Source organism: Boleophthalmus pectinirostris, unplaced genomic scaffold (assembly GCF_026225935.1).
Source record: "Boleophthalmus pectinirostris isolate CB_2022bp ecotype Guang Dong unplaced genomic scaffold, ASM2622593v1 HiC_scaffold_2, whole genome shotgun sequence".
Lineage (NCBI taxonomy): Eukaryota > Metazoa > Chordata > Actinopteri > Gobiiformes > Gobiidae > Boleophthalmus > Boleophthalmus pectinirostris.
The window spans coordinates 33,152,107-33,179,792 of NW_026571152.1; the positions used below are offsets into that span (position 1 = coordinate 33,152,107).

General features: G+C 39.1%; 1 protein-coding gene across 1 annotated transcript in view; it reads left to right on the forward strand.

Annotated features, from left to right (window-relative positions):
- Nucleotides 1–683: 683 nt before the first annotated feature.
- LOC110165925 (immunoglobulin superfamily member 22) overlaps nucleotides 684–27,686 on the forward strand; it is a 38,806-nt gene continuing 11,803 nt past the window's right edge. Inside the window, exons 1-17 of the mRNA XM_055155911.1 lie at nucleotides 684–782; nucleotides 4,710–4,950; nucleotides 6,181–6,315; nucleotides 9,518–9,654; nucleotides 13,979–14,078; nucleotides 14,294–14,330; nucleotides 15,704–15,875; nucleotides 17,564–17,677; nucleotides 17,776–17,938; nucleotides 18,549–18,661; nucleotides 19,835–19,997; nucleotides 21,693–21,977; nucleotides 22,190–22,314; nucleotides 24,015–24,156; nucleotides 24,713–24,920; nucleotides 24,996–25,084; nucleotides 27,247–27,549. Of these exons, the coding sequence (XP_055011886.1) occupies nucleotides 684–782; nucleotides 4,710–4,950; nucleotides 6,181–6,315; nucleotides 9,518–9,654; nucleotides 13,979–14,078; nucleotides 14,294–14,330; nucleotides 15,704–15,875; nucleotides 17,564–17,677; nucleotides 17,776–17,938; nucleotides 18,549–18,661; nucleotides 19,835–19,997; nucleotides 21,693–21,977; nucleotides 22,190–22,314; nucleotides 24,015–24,156; nucleotides 24,713–24,920; nucleotides 24,996–25,084; nucleotides 27,247–27,549 (2,626 nt within the window). The remainder of the gene's footprint in view (nucleotides 783–4,709; nucleotides 4,951–6,180; nucleotides 6,316–9,517; nucleotides 9,655–13,978; nucleotides 14,079–14,293; nucleotides 14,331–15,703; nucleotides 15,876–17,563; nucleotides 17,678–17,775; nucleotides 17,939–18,548; nucleotides 18,662–19,834; nucleotides 19,998–21,692; nucleotides 21,978–22,189; nucleotides 22,315–24,014; nucleotides 24,157–24,712; nucleotides 24,921–24,995; nucleotides 25,085–27,246; nucleotides 27,550–27,686) is intronic.

Genomic DNA, 27,686 nt, shown 5'->3' on the forward strand with positions numbered 1-27,686 from the left:
TTTCTACAACAGAAATCAAATATTCTTCAGAAAGTTCTTCCCAAGTCTGTTGCAGAAGTTCGCATAAATGTGTGGCACTGTGTAGGTTGTTTGGCTTTCACTCTTCTGTCCAGTTCATCCCAAACCAGCTCGATGGGGTTTAAGTCTGGAGACTGTGCTGGACACTCCATGTTTTCAAGCTTTACCATCTTGAGGTAGTTTTGGCAGAGCTTGGACTTGTGTTTTGTTATCTTTTATATTTTTCTTAACCTCTGACTGTTCAGTACTTACCTTTGTACCATTTCAAGCTCTTCATTGGACTTGCACGACTTGAAATGCAATAAATAACTGGAAAAAAATAGGGCGCTCTAAAACGTTTGAATGGTAGTGTATGTGAAATGATTTATTATATCTGCAACTCCTTATTGATCATTATGAAGTCTCAAGCCTCACTGACTGTATTTTCAAAGTGATAAAGATACTAAATCAAAGGCTAAAATAAATAGTAAAATGTTAAGATGGACTTGGCTGTACTACAGCCTGCTGCTGTCCTTTGAGCCCAAACCATGACCTACTTAGTCCACAGTGGGCTCCCACATAGGGGCTTAAAAGGTCTACTAGTTGGAGGCATTAACATTCTAATATAGCCTACTATCCCAGAACAGTACTCTGTGTAGATTAGCTGCCCTTAATTTATCCAAGACATGGCACAACAGGTGTTAAGCGAGCATCCCCAGACCCCAGTCGTGTCCATGCACCAAAAAGAATCCAGGAATGAAGGGACCACTGTGCCGAACCCTGCTGTGAGGGAAGGAGTCTGTGGGAAGAAGTAATAAGAGAAGTCATTTAGGCTGGGAGAGCCTGGAGCATCGTCCATTCTGCGAAAGGTAAGATGTGTTTGTGATTGTGTTTTTAAAATAATATACAACAGATGGGAAAAAATCTGCTCTGCCATTGAGAACCTAAAATTAAGGGCACTGAGAAGAAGACCTAGAAAGAAAAGTAAAGGCAGCCCTGTTTCCTCGTGTTTCAGTTTCAGTGAGATTACAACCTGAGATACTGGCCCCTCTGTCTATTGTCCATGTTGCTGTTAAAATATTTGAGTGTCTCACCGGTTATTATTAAAGTAGGAATTTTATGTTATTTTATTATTCATACTGCTGGGTATAAAAATGCTGTTTTAGAGGTTTACTCTGTTGCTCCTTTTTGCCAGACAAACAAGCTACAAAAAAGCTTATGATATGCCATATTTTCCGCATTATAGGGCGCCCTCAAAAGCCTCCAACCCCTTCAAAAAATGTCATGCAATCCACAGCGCCCTATACACGAATCCACTCGGGTGTCCCAGCACGACTTCAGTAAACTACAAAGCCGCACCACCCGCAGCGCACGCAAACACACACGGAGCAGACAGTGACCGTGCAGTGAAAAACACCCACAGCCACACTCATCACTCCACGCCGACGAGGAACAGAACGGAGGACGAACCGAAAAAGCGAGTGCAATGTGCCACTTCTAGACACAACTGAACAACTGAGTCACTGCGAACACGCCGACAATCCAGCGGTCCCAGACAGCACCCTCCCTACACGCCACAACTGAACAAAGCCCAGAGTCACCGTGAACGTGACAAACAAAGTCCCACTGACCCATCTAACTGTTGTGTTTTGTTTAAAGTCCGGTGCGGTTTATTTGTGAAAAAAGTTTGAAAATAGACCATTTAATGACACCTTATAATCCAGAGCGCCTAATAATGCAGAAAATACGGTAAACACTTAAATCTATCAGAAAATGACTTAAAAGTAGTGAAATTATCTTGCTGCATGGACAGATAATTTTACTTATCTTAAAATGAATTATCTCTAGACTGGAATTAAGCAGTTTCAGAACTAGTAAGTAGATAATAAATCTGAAAACAAGATGAATAATCTGATGTAAGTTTTAAAATCTTGGCCAGGACAGAGAAATGTGTAGTGCACCTACAGACATTAATCTACTACTCAAGTCATTTTACGTTTAACCTTTAAGTTCTGTCCTGAGCTTGCCAAACCAGTCTTTATGTGCAAACTAGATAGCAGTGCAGTGATGTCATTTCAGAGTGCTGGTTGAGAAACAGCTATTTCACATTGCAGGTGTATGCGCAGGATTTTTAATTAGATCTCTGTGAGTGTCTTACAAAGAGCCAAACAGTGTTGTTGTCACAGCACTCCACAGAGGGATGAGCGAGCGAGGAAAGGAACAAGGCTGGTGTTAGAAAAGTCTTTTAATGCACGCTTATGGAAAATTCGACCCAAATAAAAGCTATGTCACTCACATTTTTGCTTTTCTCTGGTCAAAGTGAGTAAGAAAGTATGGCAACAATTTATTATAGGGTACGCATATTAAAAATTTAACTCGCTGCTACTTTGCATATTTATAATTGTTTAATTAGATCTTAATGAGGATTGATTTGACCCCTATTAAGTAGTAATTTACCAACGCTTTCCTATTAGAATATTCTCTATTACTGCTAATTAAAGGTGCACTGCGTAACTTTTCTAGTAGAGGATCCACCACTAATTTGTTTCCATGGAGATCCAAGGTTTTACAGGCATTAGACTCATCTGTGTTACATTTATTCAATTACGGGTGTTTTAATGCTCAAAAATACAACAAAAACACGCATTTCTACGGTGAGTGAGTTCGCCTCTCCACAGATCTGACCTGTAACTTGGCCTGAAGGCATTGTGGGCTTGTCTGCATGGAATCAGATGCGTTTAATGTCATACTGTGGGGCATTCTAGACACAGCAAACATTTCCAAGAATACAAGCAGATGGCAAACCTTCCGCCAGAAAGTTAAACAGTGCGTCTTTAATTAGTTTGACGTTTCATATAAAAACACTTTGTGGTGCCAGCAGCCTTTAACAACATCCTTATTACGATCATAATTCATGTGCAGCAGTTCCTAACATCAAACTAACATGTAGTCATTTTATTAGGAAATTTTAATTAACTCCAAATTAACCACATTATGCAAATCAGCAGCTAGTTACTCAATTTTCTGATCTCTGTTCTAAAGTTGTTTCCTCATCACAAACATACCTAGAGTTGTGCTTCGTTTTATCTACGTACTGTATGAGAGTACACTGTTCCACCTTGTGATGTCATGTGGTAATACAAGAAATACACCTTCACATACTAGTAACCTGTTCCCCGGACGTGCTGACATTAAATAATCTCTCACAAGTCAAATTTAAAGTGGCCAAGTGAAGGATTGTGTTGTCAGGCCTCATGGCAGCAAAGAAAATGGTGACCACACTCTGGAAGCCACCACATTGTTTATCTATTCATGCTTGGTTATTGGTGTTTTTGGATAAAGCCCATCTAGAACTCTCTCCAGCCAGAGTGCATAGGGCCAAGAGTGACACAATTACCCTATGGCATGTTTTCATTAAGCGTCTCCAACAACTTTGTAGCAGAGCTTTTCTTGGGTGAGGATTTGGACCGGGGTGGGAGGTTGTTCTTTTTGTTTTTCTTCATGTATTGAAAAAAAAAAAACAAACTTGGATTGCAGTAATTCTGACTATATATGTATGTAAGGTGTATTTCAAGAACTTCAAAACTCATGAATGTACAGTCAGTGTGATTAATCTGCAGTTCAATTAAAAAAAACAAAACAACTTCACTAGAATCATTTGGTTAATTCCAGAACTGGAACTGTCAATCTCTACTCAACTAAAGGTAAAAGAAAACCTAAAGACTACCACTGCATGACATCACAAGAAGGAACAGAACATTTTAAGCTTTGGAGATGTGGACTGATTAAAAATAATGGGTTACTCAAGCATGTGAATGAAACAAAACACATCTCCAGGTATGTTTTTGAGGAGGTAATAACATTATAAAATGGCTTAAAGGTTGTATGGACAATTTTTTTGTTTCAAATTGTCAATGAAAGTTTAAAATACCATTACAGAGATGCAGCAGCCTTGTAATTATGATGACCAAAAAAAAAAAAGAAAGAATGAAAATCTATCAACTGTGGACATAATGAGGGCAGATAAACATCAGCCAATAGAAAACAAGGCTACCTCATTTTCTATTGGCTGTTCGGTTGTCAACCAAACTCCCTGTGTTTTTAGTGTAATTGACTCAGTTTATGCAGCGGTTCTTAGAGGCTTTTTTAAACTGTAGCTTCCTCGCAGTTCGCACAAAGTTTGTTGCAATGGCAGACGAGAATCCACGACCAGTTCACCGCAAAAGAAAGTCCTTTTTTGCGATCGCTGAAAGAAGAAGAGAAGAAGGGGGAAAGGAGCGAGGCCAAACTGAGGTGATTATTGGAGATCTCTTCCAGCGATTGCGCAACTGAAGCAGACAAAGGTTCTAAAAACTGACGCTTCGGTCGCTAAATTTTTTCTAGACAGGTCACTTCAACTGTAATTCTGAACGCGCACTGCCTGTAAACAAATGTGATTTCTAGAGTAAGGAAAGGAGTCGGGAGGAGATGTTTCTACTACAACATTTGAAAACGGACTGTCGCTGTATTTCTCTTCCCTTAAAAATCCTCTATACAACCTTTAAACCTCACAAGAGTCCATTCTATGTAATAACTTTTTAGAGAAAGTGTATACCTTCCTAAATTCAAGATGAAAATGTGGTTTATTCTTTCACTATCAAATGCAGCTTCATATTTTGTCTTCATGTTTTCGCTGTTTGCGCTGTCACGTCTCTCGTTGTGTTTCTCGACAGCTGACCGCATCCCGACCGTACCCTCATATCATCGCCATGGCAGCCGAGCCCTCCCTCACCAGCGGGGACAGTCTGGACCTAATAGAGGCACCCGTGGGTCCACTGAGTCAGATCGCACAAACTCAAGTAATGTCACATTCTTCAACTTTCATCTCCTCCTCCTCCTCCTCCATGACCTCCTCGTCCATGACCTCCTCCAAACTCAGGAAAGTCTCACAAGGATTAATGAAAAGCATGGATGGTATGTAAGCGTCGCTGTAAGTTGTCCCAAAAAAAAGGCTATATATAGATAGATAAATGTTCTATAGCTACATGTAGCCTGTATTAAAATGTAGGCAAAGGAAAACTTAATCACTATTTATCCAAATGTTACAGTAGAAATTTGTTTAAAATTATGATACACATAAATACAGTAACATGAAAAAATAAATAAATCAAACAAAACCATTTAATTCTATAGATACACAGCAAAAATTGGAGTGTTAAAATTGCCTCTCACAGAATCAATTTTAACATTTTCTCAGGGTTTATAAGAGTCTAATCTGTTCTAGAGTTAATTTAACCTTTTTTGGAAATGTTAATTAAGTAACACTGGACCAAAGTTCCCATTTAACCCCAAAATCAAGAGTTATATGAATGTTTTGAGAGTAAACAGATAACACTTTGTAGAGTTATCCTGATGTAGCTAAACAACTCACAGAGGTGTTTTATTTTTACACTTTATTTTAGTTCATTTAAGATGAAATAATGTAAAAACTGGTTCAAACTGGTCTTCTCTCGTGGGAGTTTGAAGTGGTGGGTGGGAGATGACAAATTAACACTAAGGGAAGTTGAATTAACACTTGGGGAAGTTGAATTAACTTCAATCATATCAACTCTGGCAAATAACCCCAACTTGAACCGCCATTTAACTTTCAAATAGTTAAAATCACACTTTTTGAGTTAAAAACAACTCTTTGCTGTGTACTTTGCAGCTGTTGTCATTAAGATTCCCTGAGGCTGTGATACTAATTGTTGGTGTACTCTGTCTGAGACTTTGTTAGGCTTTAACCTGAGCTTTATTTCAACACAATCTGACCAGAAAGAACAGGCTTAGCAGGAACTACCACTACTACAACTTTTTGAGTGTTCCTCTCAAAAATAAACTTCACAGTCACTTTAAGCCAAGCTTTCACGCTCAACAATTTGTTAAAAATTAAACGTGTTAACTGGATCATGAACGTTCGTACTGGTCACAGGCTCCTGTTTACTAATGAGTGCTTTGTCTCACCATGGTAACTAATACACATGCAGGTAGAACACCCCCAGTACAATGTCACCTGCAAACTATCAATGCAGACTAATAAAATAAAGGTTTCAAGTCATTTTTTAAATAGTTTTGTTTATTGATTAAACCGCTTTATCACACTGCATTAAAAATGTATATGACTTCTATTAGCGTCCGTATATATGACAGTCCTCTCTCCCGCAGAGCACTCTGTGGTCCACCGGAAATCCTCAGCGGTGGTGGAGACTTACAGCCAGGTTCAGAAGTCTGCCCACATCCCCAAGGGAGAGTCTGTCCCAGATTTTGAGGAGAAACTGCGTCCTGTTACTGCACAAGAAGGTGAGGTGAACCATCCTTTTATCTCACCAGCCCCCGACAATACATGACATTTCTTTAGTGCACTTCACGGTTTATTTTTAACATTTCTTCAGTTGGAACATGGGTGAAAAAGTTAAAGTCTTTTTGAAGTAAATGTAACACTTATTTTAAATGTATATGCTCTCATCTTCCAACCAGTGTCACTTCAAAGGCAGTTTAAGCTTGAGCAAAGATCACATGGCTGTAGCTATCGTCACTTGCCTCGGATCCAGAACACCCTCTTCTCCAGTGCTTTATGAACATGTAATTCAGGACTTGACAGGCAATATCCACACCGCTGTTATATTAAATGGCTCAGATAACGCAATTCTGTGATCTGCGTATATTATAATATTGTTTCCTCATCACAATCATACCTGGAGTTGTGTTTTGTTTCATGTACACATTATGTATTAAAACACTCTGTTCCACCTTCTGATGCGTTTTTAAACTCCATACACCTTCACTAGAATCATTTGAACAATTTCAGCTCGGGAAATGCTTATCTTAAGTTAACAGCGACCTTTTACCTTTTGTTCTGCAAACGGTGGAACAGAGTATTTTGAGATTTGGAGATGAGATGTAGATATGATAATACAGGATTTCTCAAACGTGTGAATGAAGCAAAACACAACTCCAGGTATGTTTTTGAAGACCTAATAGCGCATTATTATAATTACCGTAACACTTTATAATAACTACACCTTACTTAGCCTTAATAAACCATGAACAAAGACTTAATTAATAATGATTCACACTTAGTAAATGCTTAATAAAGGATAATTAGTCTTCACTTTAGAAAAGCTCTCAAAAAGGCTTAACTAACAGATAACAGCTGCCTGAATTATCGCTGCATTGCATTATTAGTAAATCATTCTCTCATAGCTTATTAATGATTAATAAATGCTCAAATGGTTAGTTCATGAGTAATTAAGTATTAAATAATTATGAGTAACTATTTACAGCACAGGCAAATTAAGTGCAAGTGCTAATTAAGGTAGTAATTAAGTAGTTACTACGTGTAGGAGAAAATGCGATTTAACGTGTGGTAAGATGTGCGTGTTTGAGCATGTGGTTTAGCTTTTGACGAATTATTGAAATGATACATTTGCGGGGCACCAGATTCTGACCGAATCAAACTTAACCATATGCGACAACAACAACTTATCAATTTTATCAATCCGAAGGGAACGTACCCGAAAAAGTGACCTGATGATAACTTTAAGAAAAATCACTGAAACCAGCAAATTCCTTTGTGTGGTTTATTAGCAAACAATAACTAGACACCAGCTTCCAAGTTCTGGTTACGTAACATTAAAGCACCGATTTTAACAACCTGAGGTAGTTATAAAACGGGGTTCAGTTTAGCTCAGTTATGGCGTTTCGCTAAGTCGCTACTGCGCTTGCCTTAGGAATAATTGGACGCAATCGTAAGAGGGATGCCAACCCTTATTCATTCACTGTTCACAACCAGCCTTACTTGGCGATGTTGTTCTCGGTCCGTGTGGAATGCGGCGATGGCGGGGTTCGGCGGTGGTCGCACGCACGGGCAGGCAGCGGCGTGATGATGGTACTCGGGCAGGGCGGTCCACGCCTCCTTCACCGGCTCTGGTCCTCAGCTCTCGGCAGGTGCGACTCCAGGTCTGTTACAGCTCCCCCTGGGTCTCTCCGACCGGCCGTCTTCCCTGGTCCTCTTCGGCGGGTCCTCGCGGCGGCGAGGCAAGGCGAAGAGCGAAGAAAGGCGAAGCGAAGCGAAAGCGCGAAGCGAAAGTTTTCGCGCGTGAGGCTTCGTTTTGGTCAGTGCGCTTGGTGGGCGTTGTTATATGCAAATTTAAGGCACGCCCGCGTCTGAGCTGAACTGGTCCCCGTACAAATATCATTTGCAAATATTAAATTGATAACTTCCCACATTCAGGTACTAACTGTTTACGATAACATTAGCCGACGATTCATACAAAGAAATCAAAAGTATATCTGTCTGAAAACACGCCGTGAAGTTACCGTAAATACTTCCGGAACATGACATGAAATACACACAAGAGACTATGAACACATGAATTAAGCAATGTGGCATACTTGTCTTGTATCAACATGAGCCTTATATAGAACACAGTTAAAACATTTTTAACTAGTTATCGAGATGCGTTTAATCCAGTCCTTCTCTAGTGTCCAAAAGTGGCAACCACAGTCCATCGCGGTTTTAACCGGTCCAAGCATTGGCGCCTTATGGTCCGGTATGTAGATGATGTGGGTCTGTTTCTTCAAAGCAAAATGAGGAATGTCATTATTTAACAGTCCTTATCACTTTAGCAGAGCCATGTCAATTTCCCATTCTGATTCATGTCCCACTTGGCGTGGGGGAAGAGAGGTGTGGAAGCACCGAAGATCGGTTCTCTTGGGGATGTAAATACCAAGAGGCAGTCAGGCAGAACCGACTTCTCTAGGTTCCTGGTTTGTGGATTCTGTCAGAATGGGGGGAGCAGGCCCTGAACAAGCATCTTTCCCTACATAAGCGTGAATCATTATTAATTAAGTCTTTGTTCATTATTAATTAAGCCTTTGTTCATGCTTTATTAAAGCTAAATAAGGTGTATTTTTTGTCTTGTCTGTTTGTTGTACCAAAAACTGAATCTGTAGCTTGATCATTTTTGTAATACAGTGACTTTGTTTAATTTTGGAAAAGGAGAAAGGGGACTATAATTGACGTGCTATGTCAGTGTACAATATATTTTGTTCCTTTGTTAACTTTAATGAAAAAAAAAAAAAAAAAAAAAGAATCTGTCAAGCCATTAAATTAATCACACTTTGGTGATGGATCCCATATTATAAAAGCTTGCCCAGCTTCTTTGGGTGTCCATGTCTTTTTTTCACAGTTTTCACATATTATTATATACGTATACATATATTTACATACGTATTAGTGTGTGCCTTCTGTGAGATTAAAATTTAAAACTGTGGAAAGCTAAAATTTAACATTATAACATGGTTCAGAGCTCATAATTTTGCATAATACAGGATAAGTATTTAGTTATTTTTCCTATAGTACACTAAAAGGTGGAGTAATAATGGTTCTATCTAGAGACTGTTAACATGTAACAAATACATCTCTAAATAATTAAAACTACAGTATGCCTTTTACCAGGGGGCCTGTACTATGTCAATGTTTTGGGTTTTTTCTTCACAGGTGATAATGCAGTATTCCGGGCGAAGGTGACCGGACAGCCTCAACCCTCTGTCCTCTGGGAGCGAGCCAGCGGGACCCCATTGTCTGACGAGACCATAAGTTTTTATGAAGACTTCAACAATCAGCATATTCTCAAGGTGCCAGAACTTTTTTTTTTTTTACTCTACCGCTACATCAGATATTAGGAAAATAATCAAAGCAAAGTAATAGTCAGCTGGTAGTTTTTACATAACAGTGCAAATTACTTTAGTTGAGTAGTTCCTTTAGAGTTCAGTAATATTGTTTTGAAGTGAAGTTACTCCTAATCACTTCATCAAAAACATACCTGGAGTTGTGATTTGTTTCATTAACTCACAAACTCTCCATATTTAGGCTCCATCTTGTCATATCAGGAAGTGCTCCACTATGTTTTTAAACTCCACACACCTTCACTAGAATCATTTGGATAATTTCAGTCCTGGAATTTCCAATCTCTACTAAACACAAGGTAAAAGGCAGCTGTGAATTTGAAAACCACCACTTCATGACATCACAAGGTGGAACAGAGCAATTTGAGCTTTGGAGATGTGGACAAGTGAATAATAAAGACTTACTCAATCATGTGTGAATGAAACAAAACACAATTCCAGGTATGTTTTTGAGGAAGTAACAAGATTAAATGTTATAATTGTAATACAGGACCTTGAAATGATACTGTCTAATTAAAAAGAGTTTATTGGCATTATCCAGCTTTATTGCTTTTGTGTCAGTGCCATAAAGTAGTTTCAGTAATATTTTTATCATTATATAGCTCCATAGCAATAGGCGAGTTTCATTGTTGACAAAAGCGCGCGTTGCATGCTGGGAATTATTTTGGTCGGCAGCAAGAAACACTAATTCAACATGACGGACGGAGTGAGAAAGCACGTAAAGGGTATTGATCCCGGTTATTTATCCACTCTAACAGCAGAGGACCGAAGATGATTTGACCAGAAATTGGTCATAAGCATCGATGGAGCCAAATCACTCTTTTCAACCCCTACAAAGCCTGGACCAAACCAAATTTCTGGTCAGAATCGCCAACTACCTGGACAAACATTCACTTCAGCGATATCCACAATGACTTGGTGGAAACTCCTGGGCCATTCACAGCAGAAAAGATGAAAACCTCCAAGAGTCTCGATGTGTTGTTGAACTTGTTGGAGTCCACGGTTTGCTAGGATCTTCTACGTTTGCTCTGCGAATGTTTGAAAGCCGTTTAATTCACCTTTGGCGGTTCTTTTCACTCGGAATACGAAAAAGAAAGCTTCTTCCGTGCTTCTATTTGTGCATCCGATAATGCAGCAGAATTTACCATTATCGGGGATAAATACGCGAGGTTACGCACTGTGTTTGACCGCTATCGTGTTTCTTGCCTCCGACCAAAATATTTCCCAGCATGCAACGTGAGCTTTTAATAACAATGACGTCAGCTGAAACTTCAAAATTTGTTAAAGTGACCGGCCGAACTACACTTCATTAAATGTATTTACACTAGGGGTGTAACAATATCCATGTCTCACGATACAATATCGTCACGGTATGAACCTCATGGCACGATATTTATTGCGATATCATGGGAAAGCTCACGATATGGTGGGGAGGCTCACGATTAGGGATGGTAAATGGTCACATTTTTCTATAGCGCTTTTCCACCTTCAAGGCATTCAAAGCCTTATTTACAACAAGGAACCACTCACCCATTCATGCACACATTCACACAGACACTGTGGGCAAGGTGGGTTAAGTGGACATCACACCAGCCAACCTGTGGGTCAGTGGATCTGACCGCTCAACCTGCGATGTTTTTATGTCGAGAGTTGGATTCGAACCGCCAACCTTCAGATCAGTGGGCGAATGCTCCACCAACTGAGCTACTGCCGCCCATGCCGGGATGTAACAATATCCAAATTTCTCGGAACGATATTTATTGCGATATTTTGTGAAGCTAACAAAACTGTTAATATGCTACTTTTTCCTCTTAAAATGCCTTGACAAGACTTAATCCAAAGAACTAAGACTCAGAAGTGCTTAGAACTGTTTCTTCTTGTAGTCTGCACTGAAATAGAGCAAAGGATCATGGTCTATGTAGTTTCCTCTGTCTTTTTTAGTTATTGCTGCACCATAACTCTTAATTTAAGCAAAGAGCCTTGTAATTCAGTATATTGTGATGGTCCACGATATTATTGTGAGAACTTTGATGATACGATATCACGATATATCGGTTATTGTCACACCCCTAATTTGCACCTATGTGAACCTTAATCCATATAACAAGTGACACGTGAGAAAAAAGATAATTCTAATCAGCTAAAGGGGCACCCCAGGATAATAATGCAACTAACAACCAACAATGCAAGATTACTCAAACATGTGAATGAAACAAAACACAACTCTAGGTATGTTTTTGATGAGGTAACAACATTATAACATGGTTTAAAGTTCACGAGTCGTGTATCTTCTTTGCATTGGATTCAGTGGTACAGCTGTGTCACTCTTTAATGCACATCCAACATTGACATTTCCTGTAGAATAGACGGTATCCCATACATCACGTGGAAATAAGACAGAGGATCTCTTCTTTCTGATGCTTTCATTTATAACCAGTCATAGATTTAAAGCTTTCTCTGTACCAGCCGTGCAGCCTAAGTGAAGCTTAAATAGCTATTATAAAGCAATTAACTTGTGGGTGCTGACATATGAATCTTCCCTTACCATCTGCTTCTCTGTAAGGAATGACGTTAAATGTTTGTTGGAGACTTGCCAGAAGTACACTGCCCCGCTCTGTTCATTATGGGTACTGCATACATTATAGTGACAGTAAACTTAGACCAACTTTATTGATCCACAAGGGAAATTATTTGGCCACAGTAGCTCACATATCACAATATAATATAATAACACAGGCCAGCAATATAAATGGTAATAAAAATTCAATTCAAGTAGCAAAAATAGCAAGATCTGTGTAATTGTACAAATGTATGTGTACAAATAAAGATAAAACAAAGAAATATAGTAATACAAACTAGGGTTATATACAAAAGGTTGTAAGGAGAAATGGTGCAAAGATGAAAGAGTGACTGACATGACATGGGGTTATTTATTACATAAGGGAGATTCTTATTTATTTCTTATATATTTATTTGTAAAGGGGCAACACATATTAATTTAAAATGTAAATATGTAAAGATTATAGCAGCGTGACAAATTTCCATCTTCATTTTCTCGGCAGGTTGATGTGAAATCATCTACAGGACAGGGAAAAAGTACAGAAACAATCACACAAAAGTACATAACACCAGAACACTCACTATACATACAACACACTCACTGTACACTCATGATACATACAATTCATTTCAAACAGTTCATTTGAAGTTTGAAGTTACAAGTTAAAGAGTTAAACCAACAACCCCTCATTATAAAAAAACATGTTATCTGTTTAAACTTGGTGACATACTGTATTTGGCCATTGAACAACCGCTGTTTTAAAGCTTTAGAAAATGCTGCCAGTGTTGAAAGTTTAACCTGCTTGATAAGCAGTGTTGGGGAGTAACAGATTACATGTACCGACATTATGTAATCAGAGTACAAATTATGAGTAACTGTATTCAGTTACAGTTACTGTTTCAGTGAGTGGTAATTGGATTACAGTTACTTAAATAAATAAATGGATTACATGGTGGTATTTTCCTGTTTTTACATTTTGGCCAAAACCAGGTCTAAACCAGATCTAAATCAGGACTAAACCAGGCATAAACCAGTCCTAAACCATGTCTAAACCAGGTCTAAACCAGGACTAAACCAGGACTAAACCAGGTCTAAACCAGGACTAAACCAGGACTAAACCAGGTCTAAACCAGGTCTAAACCAGGTCTAAACCAGGACTAAACCAGGTCTAAACCAGGTCTAAACCAGGACTAAACCAGGTCTAAACCAGGTCTAAACCAGGACTAAACCAGGACTAAACCAGGACTAAACCAGGACTAAACCAGGTCTAAACCAGGTCTAAAACCAGGTCTAAAACAGGATTTAACAGGACTAAGCCATGTTGTGTGGACCGTGTCTCCTCTTCTTCTATCAATAATATTTTTAATTTGGTTGAGTAAAGTCTGGGCTTTTTATATTCTTTTAGCAGACAAAACCTCTTATGTGAAGATCCGAGTCTTTGCTTCTCTACAGCAAACCAAGTAATCCAAAGTATTCAGATTACGTTACTCACCTTAAGTAATTTAATCAATTACTTTACAAACTACATTTTGGGGTCTGTAATCTGTAATCTGTAGGGGAATACATTTTAAAAGTAACCTTCCCAACACTGTTGATAAGCAAAAGAGAGCTGTCCAAAAGCACTTTTTGTAAACGGCACAGAGCAATCACCTCTAGCTGTTGTTGTACAGTATGAATGTACACAGGTGGAATGTTTATATTTTGTTTTTCCAGGTTAAAAATCTCTCTCTGCAAGACGCTGATGTGTACAAATGTGTTGCCTCCAATGTTCACGGTGAAGCCATCTACTCTGTCTCACTGATTGTTACCGAAAGTAAGTTTAAAAATGCACTTCTGCACACTGCCTTTTAACTCCCGTTGATTTTCTTATCTGTTTTCTTAACCTAGTTTCATTGTGTTTACTTGTGTTTTACTCACATTTTTACGTTTGCACTGGCTGTTTCGAAATGTGCTATAGAAATAAATATTGACCTTGACTCTTGATGTTTGTGCATATATCTAGTGTGACAATGTTTCTCTTATTCTCAGATCCGGCTTTAGACTTGAAAAAGATGCTGAAGAAACGGTAGGAACCACAGAACATGCACACTCTACAATGCTCACAGATGTAAATTTGTGTTGTTGTTTATTTTAACAATGCATGTAATGTAGGTATCAAGTCAAAACTATGTGGACAGTAACATAATCTGGAGGCGTTTTTTATATATGATATGACTGTATGCAAGGACACAAAAATAGTACCCTGGAGAAGTCATTTACATGCAGTATATTATGTTAATTCCTTCAAAAGGCTGCCCACACTGTCTATCTGGGCTTAAGACTGATAGATATGAAATAGTACAATAATATATGCTTTCTGTGGCTAAGAGAATAGACTTTAAAGCAGCTCTGTTCATGTACAAGTCTCTCCATGACCGAGCACCAAAGTACATTTCTAACATGTTAGTGACATCTTAACCATTTCACACTCTGAGGACTTCAGAGATCAGCCTTTTGATAGTCCTGGATTAGTTCTGGTTTAGTTCTGGTTTTGTTCTTGTTTAGTCATGGTTTAGTTCCGCTTTAGTCATGGTTTTGTCCCGGCTTCGTGTTCCCAGTTTTAGGACTAAATATGCAGAATCAGCATTTCAGTTTTATGCCACTAAACCTGGAACAGTCTTCCTAAAGATGTGAGACAGTAGCCTGATTCATCAGCCGGTTTCACTTTGTGGAAACCATCTGACCTCGCAGCATTAAGATTCATTCACTCGTCGGTAGGCGGGTACTTTTTTTATTTAACCAATCGCTGCTATTTGGTCGTGACATATGTAATGAGCCTGCTAACGGGGCTAACTGGTATATTAAGCTTTTCCCAAATCCCGTAAGAAGAAGGGCAATAACGTCTTTCTCCTTGATAAAATTCACCAAACATTTTTGTTCCAAATTAAAATCCTCGATCTCGGGAATCATTGCCAACACGGAAAGTATAATCACTTGTTTACTGTTGTGCTGTTCTACAAAAGGGACCCAGATAGGCACTTGAGTTTGACATCATGGCTTCACAGTTCCTCGCAAACCATCTAGTGTATTCCAATTCCTGACCTAGTTACTGGAGAGAAATTAAATTGAGCGGAGGCAACCTGGCTAATGAGACAGGCGTCTACTTTGACAATGTTTAAATCCAGGCTCAAAGCACTTCTGTTTATCTCTGCATATGACTGAAAGGTTTTTATTGTATACTCTTCTCTTTTACTGTTTATTTATGTTTTGATTTGTTTGTATAGTGATTGTAATGTCTGTCTTATTCTGTAAAGCACTTTAATTACTCTGCGTACACTATACAAATACACTTTCCCTGCCTTGCCTTGCCTACATAATACTAATTAAAATGCATGTAGATTTGTGTAAATAAATCTATATCTGCACAGCTGCTTTTCCCTGATCTCTGGCCTTTTGCAGCTCTGTGGAGAAGAGAGAGGAGAAGAAACCACCCACAGAGGAGGAGATGCTGAAGATTCTGTCAGGAGCTGAAAAGAAAGACTACGAGAGGATCTGCGCCGAGCACGGTTTCACTGACTTCAGAGGGATCCTGAAGAAACTCAAGGAGATGAAGAAGAAAGTGGAGGTGGAGGTATGCCTGCCTCACGAAGAGCTGTTCATATAACACAGGATCAGAAGAGAAAAATAAGTTGAAGTATTATAAGTGTGAGAGAGACTAAAATAGAGCAGATAAGAAGGGTAATAAACTAGGTGTACTATGTAACTTTTCTTATGAAGCGCCTGCCACCTGCTTGTTTCCACTGAGATATTATTAATTGGCCTGAAATTACTCTCTCCCATAGACTGTAAAAGGGCATAGCTAACCTGCTAGGTGCCGTGTTCTAATTAGGAAGTGAGCATGGGGAGCGCTTTTGGCTCCATCATCTCCAATTCGCTCATTGAAAAACCGTCACCCCTCTCTCTGTAACTGCTGCTCAGGCTCCTCATTTTGGTCTTAAAATGTTTGTATTAACTCACTCTACCTGATCCTATTGTTTTTATTTTGTTATTTTCAGAAACAGAATCAAAATTTATTTGTCATTTCAATATAAAAAATACAGATAAACAAAACACTGCACTCAGGTCCAAGTCATCAGCAGCATAAACAACAATAAGCATAAATAGTTTAAGATATTGTATGTCAAATACAGTCTTTCAAACCCCCATTTTCCTAAGTGCTTTCCAAGTCAGTGCTATTCTGTAAGGTACATTTGTGTCAGGGTTATTTGACAGAATTGATCTGCCTAACGGCGCCAGGATTAAAACTGTTCCGGAGTCTGGTGGTCCTTGCCTGTAGATGGTGCATTCTTCTGCCTGATAGGAGAGCTGTAAAAAGTCCATGTACTGGATGGGTGAAGTGTGTCCTTGAGATATGAACATAAATAAACATAAAAGAATAAATGAACACGAAAAATCATTTTACAAGTCAAACCCATCTTGCGTTTGAAGGATTTGTGTCTGAGCAGCAGTAGAAAGCTTGGCGGCTGCGGACTGATATACAAGAAAATAGTCCCTCAACATGTGACGATTCATGTGATGCAAGGTTGGTTTTGTTTCTGACATTATTCTATCAACACAGACATCGACAGTCAACAGCGTAATAATAGATTTGCTTCAGGTGCTTTGTGGAGTGGGTAAGACTGTTTTTAGTGGCAGGATAACTATGACCATTGACATGCACCAGCCAAGCACCAGCGACCTCTGCAAATACAAGGACTGGAGGGAATATTTTAAAAAGTGTCTCTACACATTTCCAACACTCTGGCTCACTAGGAAATGAAGCCCTATGTCCAAAATTCCGAACTGTCCCTTTAATAACAGACAAATCAGGCATCTTCTTTTCCCAAGGTCACTCCCACTCGTGTTAGCAGCCTCGCTCCGAAGTGGCTCTTTAGTTGCTAAGATACTCACAGTCGGAATTCCAAATATGGCTCCAAATTCGCTTCTGTAACAACATGCCTCGATGAGCTTCATTTGACTGGAGCCAAAAGCTACAGGTGACGTTACACTTCCTTAGTCCACTTCTTTATACAGTCTGTGCTCTATTCACACATCCATCTCCATGACAATGAGCAGGTGACACCTTACAGAGCATATCTGTGAAGAGGCGAGCTTGCTCACACGAAGAATGCATGTTTTAAGGATTTCAAAACATCTGTGATTGTGTAAATGCGAGATTGAGTTGGTTTAATTCCATACTGTGGAGTCCCATAGCAGCACAGGTAGAACATGCATTTCCTGATAAAAAATAATAAATCAGTTTCATATATTTGTTGTTAGATGGTGCACGTATTGAAGCCTCTGGAAAATATCACAGCCAAAGCCGGTACCAACGCCGTCTTTGACACGATCTTGGAGCTGAAAGATCCAAATGTCAGGATGCAGTGGTTCCTGGTGAGATGTGTGGGTGTGTGCGTGTGTGGGTGGGTGGGTGTGTGTGTGTGTGTGGAAGGTCTACACAAGTCTTCTCATCTTTTTTATTTTATATCCAGGGCTCAGAGCTGCTGCGGACTCAGTATTCTCTGGGGAAGTATGAAGTCAAACAGATGGGAACCAAACACATGTTATGTATCTCCAGTGTCAGCCTCAGTGATATGGGCACATACGCTCTGCAGGTTGGAGACAAGAGGCTCACTGCCAGACTTCATGTCATAGGTAAGAGAAAAGGACAAAATAGCACCATGGTATTTTGGCAGACTAGGTTATAGGTTGCATTTATGTTGTAGAATTCGATGAAATCTGTGAGAGATTTACAGTTCTTGAAAATAACAACAAAACAAAAAATCACAAATGGGCTGAAAAACACTATATAAAAAACTAAATAAAAATGTGACCCTTTACCATTGATTCAAAAACTTTCCATTTCAATATTTTGTCTGGAGTAATTTTAACTTCAATGATCATATCTTTTGGGTTGAAGAATCTCACTTAAGTTGAGTAATGCTGACAGACAAGGACTTTACCATTTCAAGTTCATGTGAACAACCTCAGTAATTACAGACATAATAACCTTAAATCAGGTCAACAAATCTGAAATCTAAACGTTATTCTGGTGCAGATTGGCAGCCTTGTCTCCATCCCTTTACCTCAAGGCACCTACAATGGGAGTAGATGGATGGATTAGCCCTGTGCACTGTAAAACGTCTTTGAGTGTCCAACAAAGAATTTCTAAATATAATGAATGATAATAAAAAATAAATCATTATTATTTGTATTCTCAAATAATCTCATGTAACCATTATTTAAATTTAAATTGTCTCTGCAGATGAACCTCTGAAATTTCTATCTGACTTCAAGCCGAAGAAAGTGACTGAAAGGCAGACTGCTGTGTTTGAGGTACGCCTCTCTAAGAAGACGGACGCTCCTCTGATTTGGAAGGTTAGTATCAGATGTGTAAAAGCTATTATAAAAAGTTTTAAAGGTCCTATTTTACACCACAAGGAGTCTTTAAGCCATGTTACCTCTGAGGGGTGAACGATATGTCCATATTTAAAATATATCGAGATATTTCTTTAACTCTGTATGGATTCTGACATATTATATATATCGACATAATGCTTATTATTTAATTCTGATTTCGCCGCTTGGTTTTCTCTGTGCTCGCCCCCACACGCCACTGCCTCTTTGCTGTGAGCAGCAGACATGAGTCTACTGCTGTGAATGCCGAAAGTTGGTGCCAAAGAAAGTTTCTAGCACTACGAACCATTTCCACCATTTACAGACAAGGCCATCAGCAGCACATCCTCTGTCACAGACAGAACACTCATATTCCACTGAGTCATGTCCTTTAGTCTGACAGCGCTTACAGTTGATGCAAATTAGACATGTGCTGCCAAGTTTCGTTTCTGTAAATCATAAACAAATGTGAGCAAAACTGCATTAAACACATTTTAATCTCAAACCAGCTGATGTGGTTCTATAGTCGTTATGATTTATATGTTGTAGTAATGTAAAGATTATTTATGCAGAAGATTTTAATTGATAATCTGCTGCTGGTTTAATCTGCATTGGATTGTGGAATACTTCATAATTATTTTTCAGGGTTATTTGTCCTCTACAGATATCTCTATATATCTCGATATATTTTGCTATATCTGGATATATGATATATATTGTTTGCTCCATATCGCCCAGCCCTATTACCTCCCCAAAAATATACTGGGAGTTGTGTTTTGTTTCATTCACACATGTTTGAGTAATCCTTTTATTATTAGTCCGTGTACATCTCCAAAGTGTCATGTCATGAAGTGGTAGTTTTCAAGTTAACAGCTACCTTTCATTTTTTGTTCAGTAGAGATTGGCATTTCCAGGCCTGAAATCATCCAAATGATTCTAGTGAAGGTGTATGGACTTTAAAAACACAGTGGAGCACTTGTTGACAGAGAGAAGAACTCAACTTAAATATGCAGAGTTGGTGTGTAATATGGGCCCTTTAAAAAAACAATATACAGAGAAATCCATTACTATTCGTGTACTGTGCAAGATAGTGGAAAATAACATTCAGGAGACAAAAGGGAGATGGTTTTCTCAGATGTACTTGTTCTTTTGCAGGTCAAAGATAAGGAACTGAAGCGAGATGAGAAGTTTGATGTGTCACTGTCTGAAGATGGTTTGACCTACACACTGAAGATTAAAGATGTCAAAGTCAGCGATACCGGAGACTACACCATCAGCATAGGGGACCTCACTGCCACTGTCCCACTATTCATCGAACGTACTGTATCTCATTGCAAACAAACTACTTTATTGTTTTGTTCTTTCCATAAGCTTGCCTTTTTTCTTTACTTTTTTTTTTTTCTGCGTTAGACTTCAAACAGATGAGTAGCTACTGTGTTAAGTCCCCCAGACACAAGAAAATCTATTACTTCACAGCTACAACTAATCTGAAGCCCATCTCAAATGAAGATCTATGGCCATCATTATAATTCTCCTTTCTTGTGCTGGAAGTTGAAAGTGATCCAGCGAAATCCCACCACACAAAGAGCTAATTTACTAACAAGCCCAAGGAGCAGGCTGGGGCATGGACACTGGGATGTCTTCAGTCTTCTGGGGCTGGAGCAATAGAGGCCGTAATTGAGGCTGTGCTAATAATAGTTATTCATGACTACGGTTTTATGAGTGAAAAAGGCTTTTTATTTGTCCTCAACAGGGTCCTACAATAACAAATAACTCATGAGGAAAGTAATTACCCTCATACACTATTGACGTCTTATTGCACTTTTCAAGCTTGAATACTAAGGATCTTCATTTACTCCATACTCAGTGGTCATCAGCTGGGTAGGTGTAGTGTCTTGCCTAAGGGCACAACAGCAGCATTCACTGGTGGGATTGAACTGTTGGAAGAGTCATTTGAACCATACCAGCTTGTCGAAGCCTGATCTCATTAGACCTCAGAAGCTAAGTAGGGCCGGGTCTGGTTAGTATTTGGATGGGAGACCGCTGGGAATATCAGGTGCCACATTGGGGTAGTCTGATTCATCAGCTGCTTTCACTTTGTGGAAACTGTTTGACCTCGTAGCATTAGTATTTGTTCGCTCGATGTTAGGTGGGTACTTTTTTTATTTAACCAATCGCTGCTATTTGGTCATGACGTATGTAATGTGACAAATCCCATAGGAAGAAGGGAAATAATGTCTTTCCTCTTGATAACTTTCTATTTGTTCCGGCTATAAATCTTTGATCTCGGGAATCGTTGCAAACACAGAATGTATGGCTTTGTCTACATCCATCTCGACCGCTTTGTTTACAGTTGTGCTGTACCACAAAAGGGACCCAGACACAGCTTCACAGGTCTTCGCTGATTGGCCGGAGCTCGGTCTACAACTTCCAGGGTTTCTGCAAACCGTCTGGTGCATTCCGATTCCTGACCTAGTCACAGGAGAGAAATGAAATTGAGTGGAGGCACTAGGTGGTACCAGCCTGGGTAACACTGGGGAGCCAGTGACAAAAAAATACTGTTGGGTCCTTAAGCAATGTGGGTACTTTGCCTAGTATGAATAGGGTGTTGCCTCAAATTGGCAGCCTTGTTTATGTCTGCCTGCCCCAGTGCATCTGTGGCTACTATAGTATCACCTGAGTGTGGAGTGAATGAAGACTGCTCTGTAAAGCACTCTGAGTATCTTGAAAGGTGCTATATAAATCCAGTGGTTAATTAGTTTGAACCACTGTCACCCTTATTAAAAATTAAAATTTAAATACTGAATTTAAAGACTGGTAAACTGACAACATACACACTGAGGAGGGTTTAAGGCCCAAAGAGGATTGCCATCTATACATGAGCTTGCACAAAAATTGAGGCCCATTTTGCTTTTTTTAATATTTCACTTATGAAACATTGCTTTTATTAATAACATATTGTAATAAATAAATAAAAAAACACCTAAAATACTTTAATTATTCTGTTTTTAAGGAATTCCCATCAAGTTCAGTAGCTCCTTGAAAAACGTGCGTGTGCAGGAGAGAGGAAAGGCTCGTCTGGAGTGTGAGCTCACCTCCAAAGACGTGCAGATCCGCTGGCTCAAAGACGGGAGCGACGTCACCGCCAGCCGCCGCTACATTTTTGTGCACGAGGGAAAGCGAGCGGAGGCCATTATAGAAGACTGTGAACTGACGGACGCCGGAGAATACACCATAATGTGCACTCAAGACAATGACGAGCACGAGTACTTCTCTACTGCCATTCTGACTGTTGATGGTGAGCTGGATTTTTTTTTTTTCTCCACTTTGCAGCTAATGTCATGAACTTTCCCTGAGGGTGTGATGCATCCTGAGGGCACTACTCTGTCTGAGGCTTTGTTAGACTTTAATCTGAGGTTTATTTTAGCACAATCTGACCAGAAACAGAAACTGAACCAACAGACTTTTTAGAATAATTTGTTCAGACTGTTCTGTTCTCTACTCCTCCAGAGCGTTTTGCGTCAGTGAAGAGTGGGATGTCTGATGCCCAGTGTCCGTCAGGTTCTTCTGCAGAGCTGTGTGTGGTTCTAGATGATGAGAAAGTGGATGGGATTTGGCTAAAGGATGGAAAAGAGGTATGAAACATTTTGGTAGAATTTGATTACGCTTAAAGGGCCCATATTATGATATTTATATTTCTGATCTACATTAAAATGTTGTTCCCTCGTGACAAACATGCCTTAGTTGTGTTTTGTTTCTTTCACACATGTTTAACACACCAACCCTGAAAATTTGAGAGTTTTTCTCTCAAATGGAAAACACTCTGTTCCACCTTTTGATGTCATGTTATGGAAGTGCTCCACTGTGAACACCTTTACTAGAATCATTTAAATCAGGGATCTCCAACGTTTTGCATCCGGTGAGCTCCCTTTACAAAATGAAAATGCCGGAGAGCCACTCATTTTAGCGATCTCCAGGAAATTAAGTGGATATAAGAGGGTGAGCCTTAGTGTTGTACAGTTAGATGCCTTTAAACACTGAACCACTATTCATGTATTAGGACACAAAATAACACATTTACAATGGTAATTCATCAAATTTGAGTTATTGAGTATATCAGTATAATTCAGAAATCCCTTGGCGAGCTACTTGTAAGCGGGTGGAGAGCTACTGATAACTCCCAAGCTACATGTTGGAGACCCCTGATTTAGATGTTTTCAGCCAGGGAATTGCCAATCTCTACTGAACTAAAGGTAAACGTAGCTGTTAACTTGAAAACTACCGCTTCATGACATCACAACGTGGAACAGAGAATTTTGAGCTTTGGAGATGTAGACAGACTAATAATAAAGGATTACTCAAACATGTGTGAATGAAACACAACTCCAGGTGTGTTTTTGATGAGGTAACATCATTCTAACATGTCTTAAGTCACAAGAATCCATTTTGTGTACTGTGAAACCTTTAATGGTAAACTGGTAACATTTTATAATAAGTAATTGGCAGACTTGAGTCACTATTTTCAGGACTTGAGACTTGACTTGATAAAATTAACCAAGACATGGAACTTGACTTGGACTTGGAGGTCAGTGACTTGGGAAGACTTGATCCTTTTCCTAAAAAATATGTTTTTAGAAAATACTTGTCTCTTTACAGTTGATAAATGTGGCGCTGAATTTTACAGGAACAAGCTGGAGTATGTCCGTCCCACTACTGTATTTGTTACTTTGGATGTAACTGAAGTACTGTGATACCCTCAAATGTACTACAGTAAAATACAGTACAATACAGTCAAACAGAGAGGACGACAAAGACCATGATCCTTCCATTTCAGTGCAGACCACATGAGAAAATAACTGTTATTAACCGCTTTTAAATCTTAATTATTTCTATTCTGACTGTAATGATTCACACTAAGATCTTGTCAAGACATTTAAAAAGGAAAAATGTGCTTTTCTACAACTCTTAAATAAATACTCATATATAAATATACCATGACTTTTTAAGTACAGTTTAGTTTAAAATTAATATAAATTACAAAAATCTAGGTTTAAAAACTTGAAATTACTTGAAGCTCAAAGAAGACAACTTGGACTTATGGGCCAGTGACTCAAGACTCCACTTGGACTTGTCTGTATTTGACTTGGGACTTGACTTGGACTTGAGCTCAAAGACTTAAGACCTACTTGAGACTTGCAATACGACGACTTGGTCCCACCTCTGGCTAAGACCCATGCATTCATAAATAATATTTCTTTAGCTCATTTGCCAACATTGCCAACATTACATTTATTTACATATCAGCATAATTCATGGTTTGGTCTTTTTCTTTCAGATTTCCGAGCAAAGTGGGGTGCAGGTGGTTAAGCAGGGGGCTGTCCACAAGCTGCTCTTCTCTGGTGTGACTGATGCACATGAAGGGAAGTACACGTTTAAAGCCAAAGGAGCAGAGAGCGAGGCTGTGCTGAGCATCGCAGGTAAGAGACTGTTTGTGGGGGATTTATTACTTTATAGGATGCCAAAAATCTGGACCACAGTATTAGATCAACAACATCAGTGGTTTGAGTTTAGGTTAAAGGTCCTACATTACCTCCTCAAAGACAAACCTGGAGTTGTGTTTTGTTTTATTCACACATGTTTGAGTAACTCTTTATTATTAGTCTGTCTACATCTACAAAGCTCAAAATGCTCCACCTTGTAATGTCATGAAGCAGTAGTTTTCAAGTTAACAGCTTCTTTTTACTTTTTTCTTTAGCTCAAATTGGAAATTCCAGGAGTGTTTTCTGTTTGAAAGGATTACTAAGCCAAAATATGCAAAATTTCTGTGTTAAACATGTGAATGAAACAAAATTCCATGTATCTTTTTGATGGGGAAACAGTATTACAACATAGATCAGAAAATAGTGAAATATGGACAAGGTTAGGATCAAGAATTCAAGTCCAGTAAAGTCTCCAAAAAGCACTGAAACCCAATGTGTGTGTGTTTTTAAACCACCTGGAAGCTAAATATAATCTTACATTGATCTATCACAGATCCTCCTGAAATTGACAGCTCGGTTCTGGACATGTTGGGGGCCCAGCCTGTTACGGTGAAGGCAGGTCAGACCGCAACCATTAAAATCCCCTTTATAGGCAAACCTCTGCCGAAGGTCACATGGTACAAAGATGGAGTAGAGGTCGTGGAGGACGAGAGGACGAAAATAGAGAGATCTGCTGATGGCACGACTCTTGTACTCACCAGGTGGTTATAATAATACCCCTGATGCCTTAATCTGTTACATAATTCTTGTTTTTAATGCTGAGATTGTTTTATCAGATGTGTGAGAGAGGACAGCGGGGCAATGATGTTACGCCTCAAGAGCGACTGTGGCACTGCTGTTGCCAATCTGCACCTCAACGTGATCGGTAGGTTTTTAAGAAGACATTATGATCTTTCTGGTATTTAGTAATAAACTATGATGCACTAGGATGCACCGAGACTGATATCGAATATCGGCACCTATAATGAAACAGTGTCTGGATCTGCTTACCAGTTCCATGATATCAGTCACGCCGATATCGCAGGGGTGTCCAAAATTTTTTGACCGAGGGCCCCATATCTAAACATATTTGAAGCGGAGGACAACAAATTGGTGGTCATACAGTGAGTCATTTAACATAGCTACTCCAAAGACACTGGCCCTTTAATTTGGCTTAGACATTTAATTTGAGGTCTGTATCACACTCCATGTGGTGTTATTGAATGTTTAGAGTAGAATTACTTAAATTTGCAGTAAATGTTCTGCTTGTAATCATTTGGGCCATTTCAGCAGGAGGCCTCGGGGCCCAAACATATTGCTCTGAGGGTCACATTTGGTCCCTGGGCCATACTGCCCTACAAAGACAAAAGATCTTAACTCTCCAGAGTGTGAAACTGAGAAAAATGACTTCAAAGTTTCTGTTTTGTCTAGACAAAAGTATAATAGGTAGGGCTCCCAAAATTTGACAACTAGTTGCTATAATGAAGAAATATTTGTGTGCGAAAAATAATAAAATATTGAGCTCAAAATTGACCTTTGACCCTTATTTGTCAGTTCCTGTATTCTGCCATTGTATTTGCCTTAGGTAAAAAATAAAGAGTCGTGCAAAGGCAAAAGGCAGAACCTGACATGACCATTATTATTTGCTTGATTTTCACCAGACTTCCATCCATTATAAGAACACCTCACCAAGGTCGGGTCATCATGGCGTTTGTTTGAAATGACATAGAAGAGCTTTAGGTTTTCTGTTTAGTGCTGATCAGGATCGTGCGGCGACACTTATGCAGTTTAACACTTTGACAGACAAGTGACTTAGCAGTATAGTATGTACAGTATGAATAAATGCACTAAATGCTTTCACATTAAACATAATTGAAGTATAATTGAATACAAAGGTATATTTATTTAATGTGTTAAGACCCTGTGCCAAGGCCGCAACAAAAAGAAGGAGGCAAAAAACATAAAAACATACCCCCAGACTGAAATGAACTAATTTTTGACCGAACATGATGCTACGGTGTTCTGTCTTTGTAGGGAAGCATAGTTTGGACAACCCTGTGATATTGTGATTAGACCTTTAATTGGATGTAAAAAGACTATTTACAGGCAGATTTTTCATCTCATAATCTCTGAACTTTTATTCATTCAAAACAGTTCAGTTGTGATTTGAAGGATAATTAACAGCTGCATAACTCAATTCTATCTCTCTAAGTGAACTGTGTTTTTAGGAAATAAATGCTATTTTCCCTCCCTACGCTGGTATCAGTTAGTAGGTCTGCAGATACTTAAAGCATTGATATCAAAACGAGAAAGATGGGTTGATCCATCTCTATAATAAAGTATAACATACGTAGATAATAAGTTTACATTTTGTTTACTGTAAATGAAATATTGACCTATAATGGCTTAAACTAAAATATTGGTCTAAAGCAATTTCAACAGGCCACTGACTTCGTTCGTTCTGTTCGTCAAAAATGGCTTTGCAACATTTTTAATCCTATACAGGCTGTGTGACTCAGAGGTGTCAAGTACAGAGGTGTGGGTGGGGTAAATTATAAAGAAAACAGACGGACAACTTAAACATGCATAAATCAATCAAAATACAGCTTTGACTGAGCCTGTGTCGAGACAAAACATCATAACAGTTAAAAGCTATATTTTACATAATAAGTCTCCTTTAAAGGTGCATTGTGTAACTTTTCTGGTGGAGGGTCTGTCACCTTGTTTCTGTGGATGTGTCATGGCTCTACCTAAAATGTCCACAACATGACAATACACAGTTTTACCTTAAATTTATTCAATTACAAGTGGTTTTACTTCTTAAAAACACTGAGAAAAACAGGCATTCTCATTGTGAGCGAGGGTGCCACTCCACAGATCTGACCTGGAACTTGGTCTGGTTTGGTCTCCATGAATATAGAAAGATTTAATGCCCTTCCAGATACACCATGACATTGCCATGGATAAAAGCATTTGACGGACTCCCTACCAGAAGTTATGAAGAAGAAGATGCACCTTTAAACACAAAACATTGAATTCTTTTTTCAGACCGCCCTAAGGCTCCACAAGGAAAAGCCGAGTTCCTTGAGATGTCTAGAAAATGCATTAAGATGAAGTGGAAGGCTCCCCGGGATAATGGAGGCAAACAGGTGACGAGCTTCCTCATTGAGCGACGGCCAACGGGTAAGAAGTCCTGGGACAGCGTGGGCGAAGTGAAGAGCAGCACCACCGTCTTCACTGACGATACCGTGTCTGAGGGCGAGGCCTATCAGTATCGCATCAGGGCAGTGAACGAAGAGGGCACGAGTGAGCCGCTGGAGACCGAGGATGTCAGAGCTGGAGAACCTATAGGTAAAACTATTTGTATATGCGTTTCTTCTAACTAGCACATATGGTTTTGCCTGGAATTTTAATATCTCAAAAAACCCAAAACATACTAGACATACATACATAGATTTAGCGAAGCTGCCAATCTGCACCATCGGCCC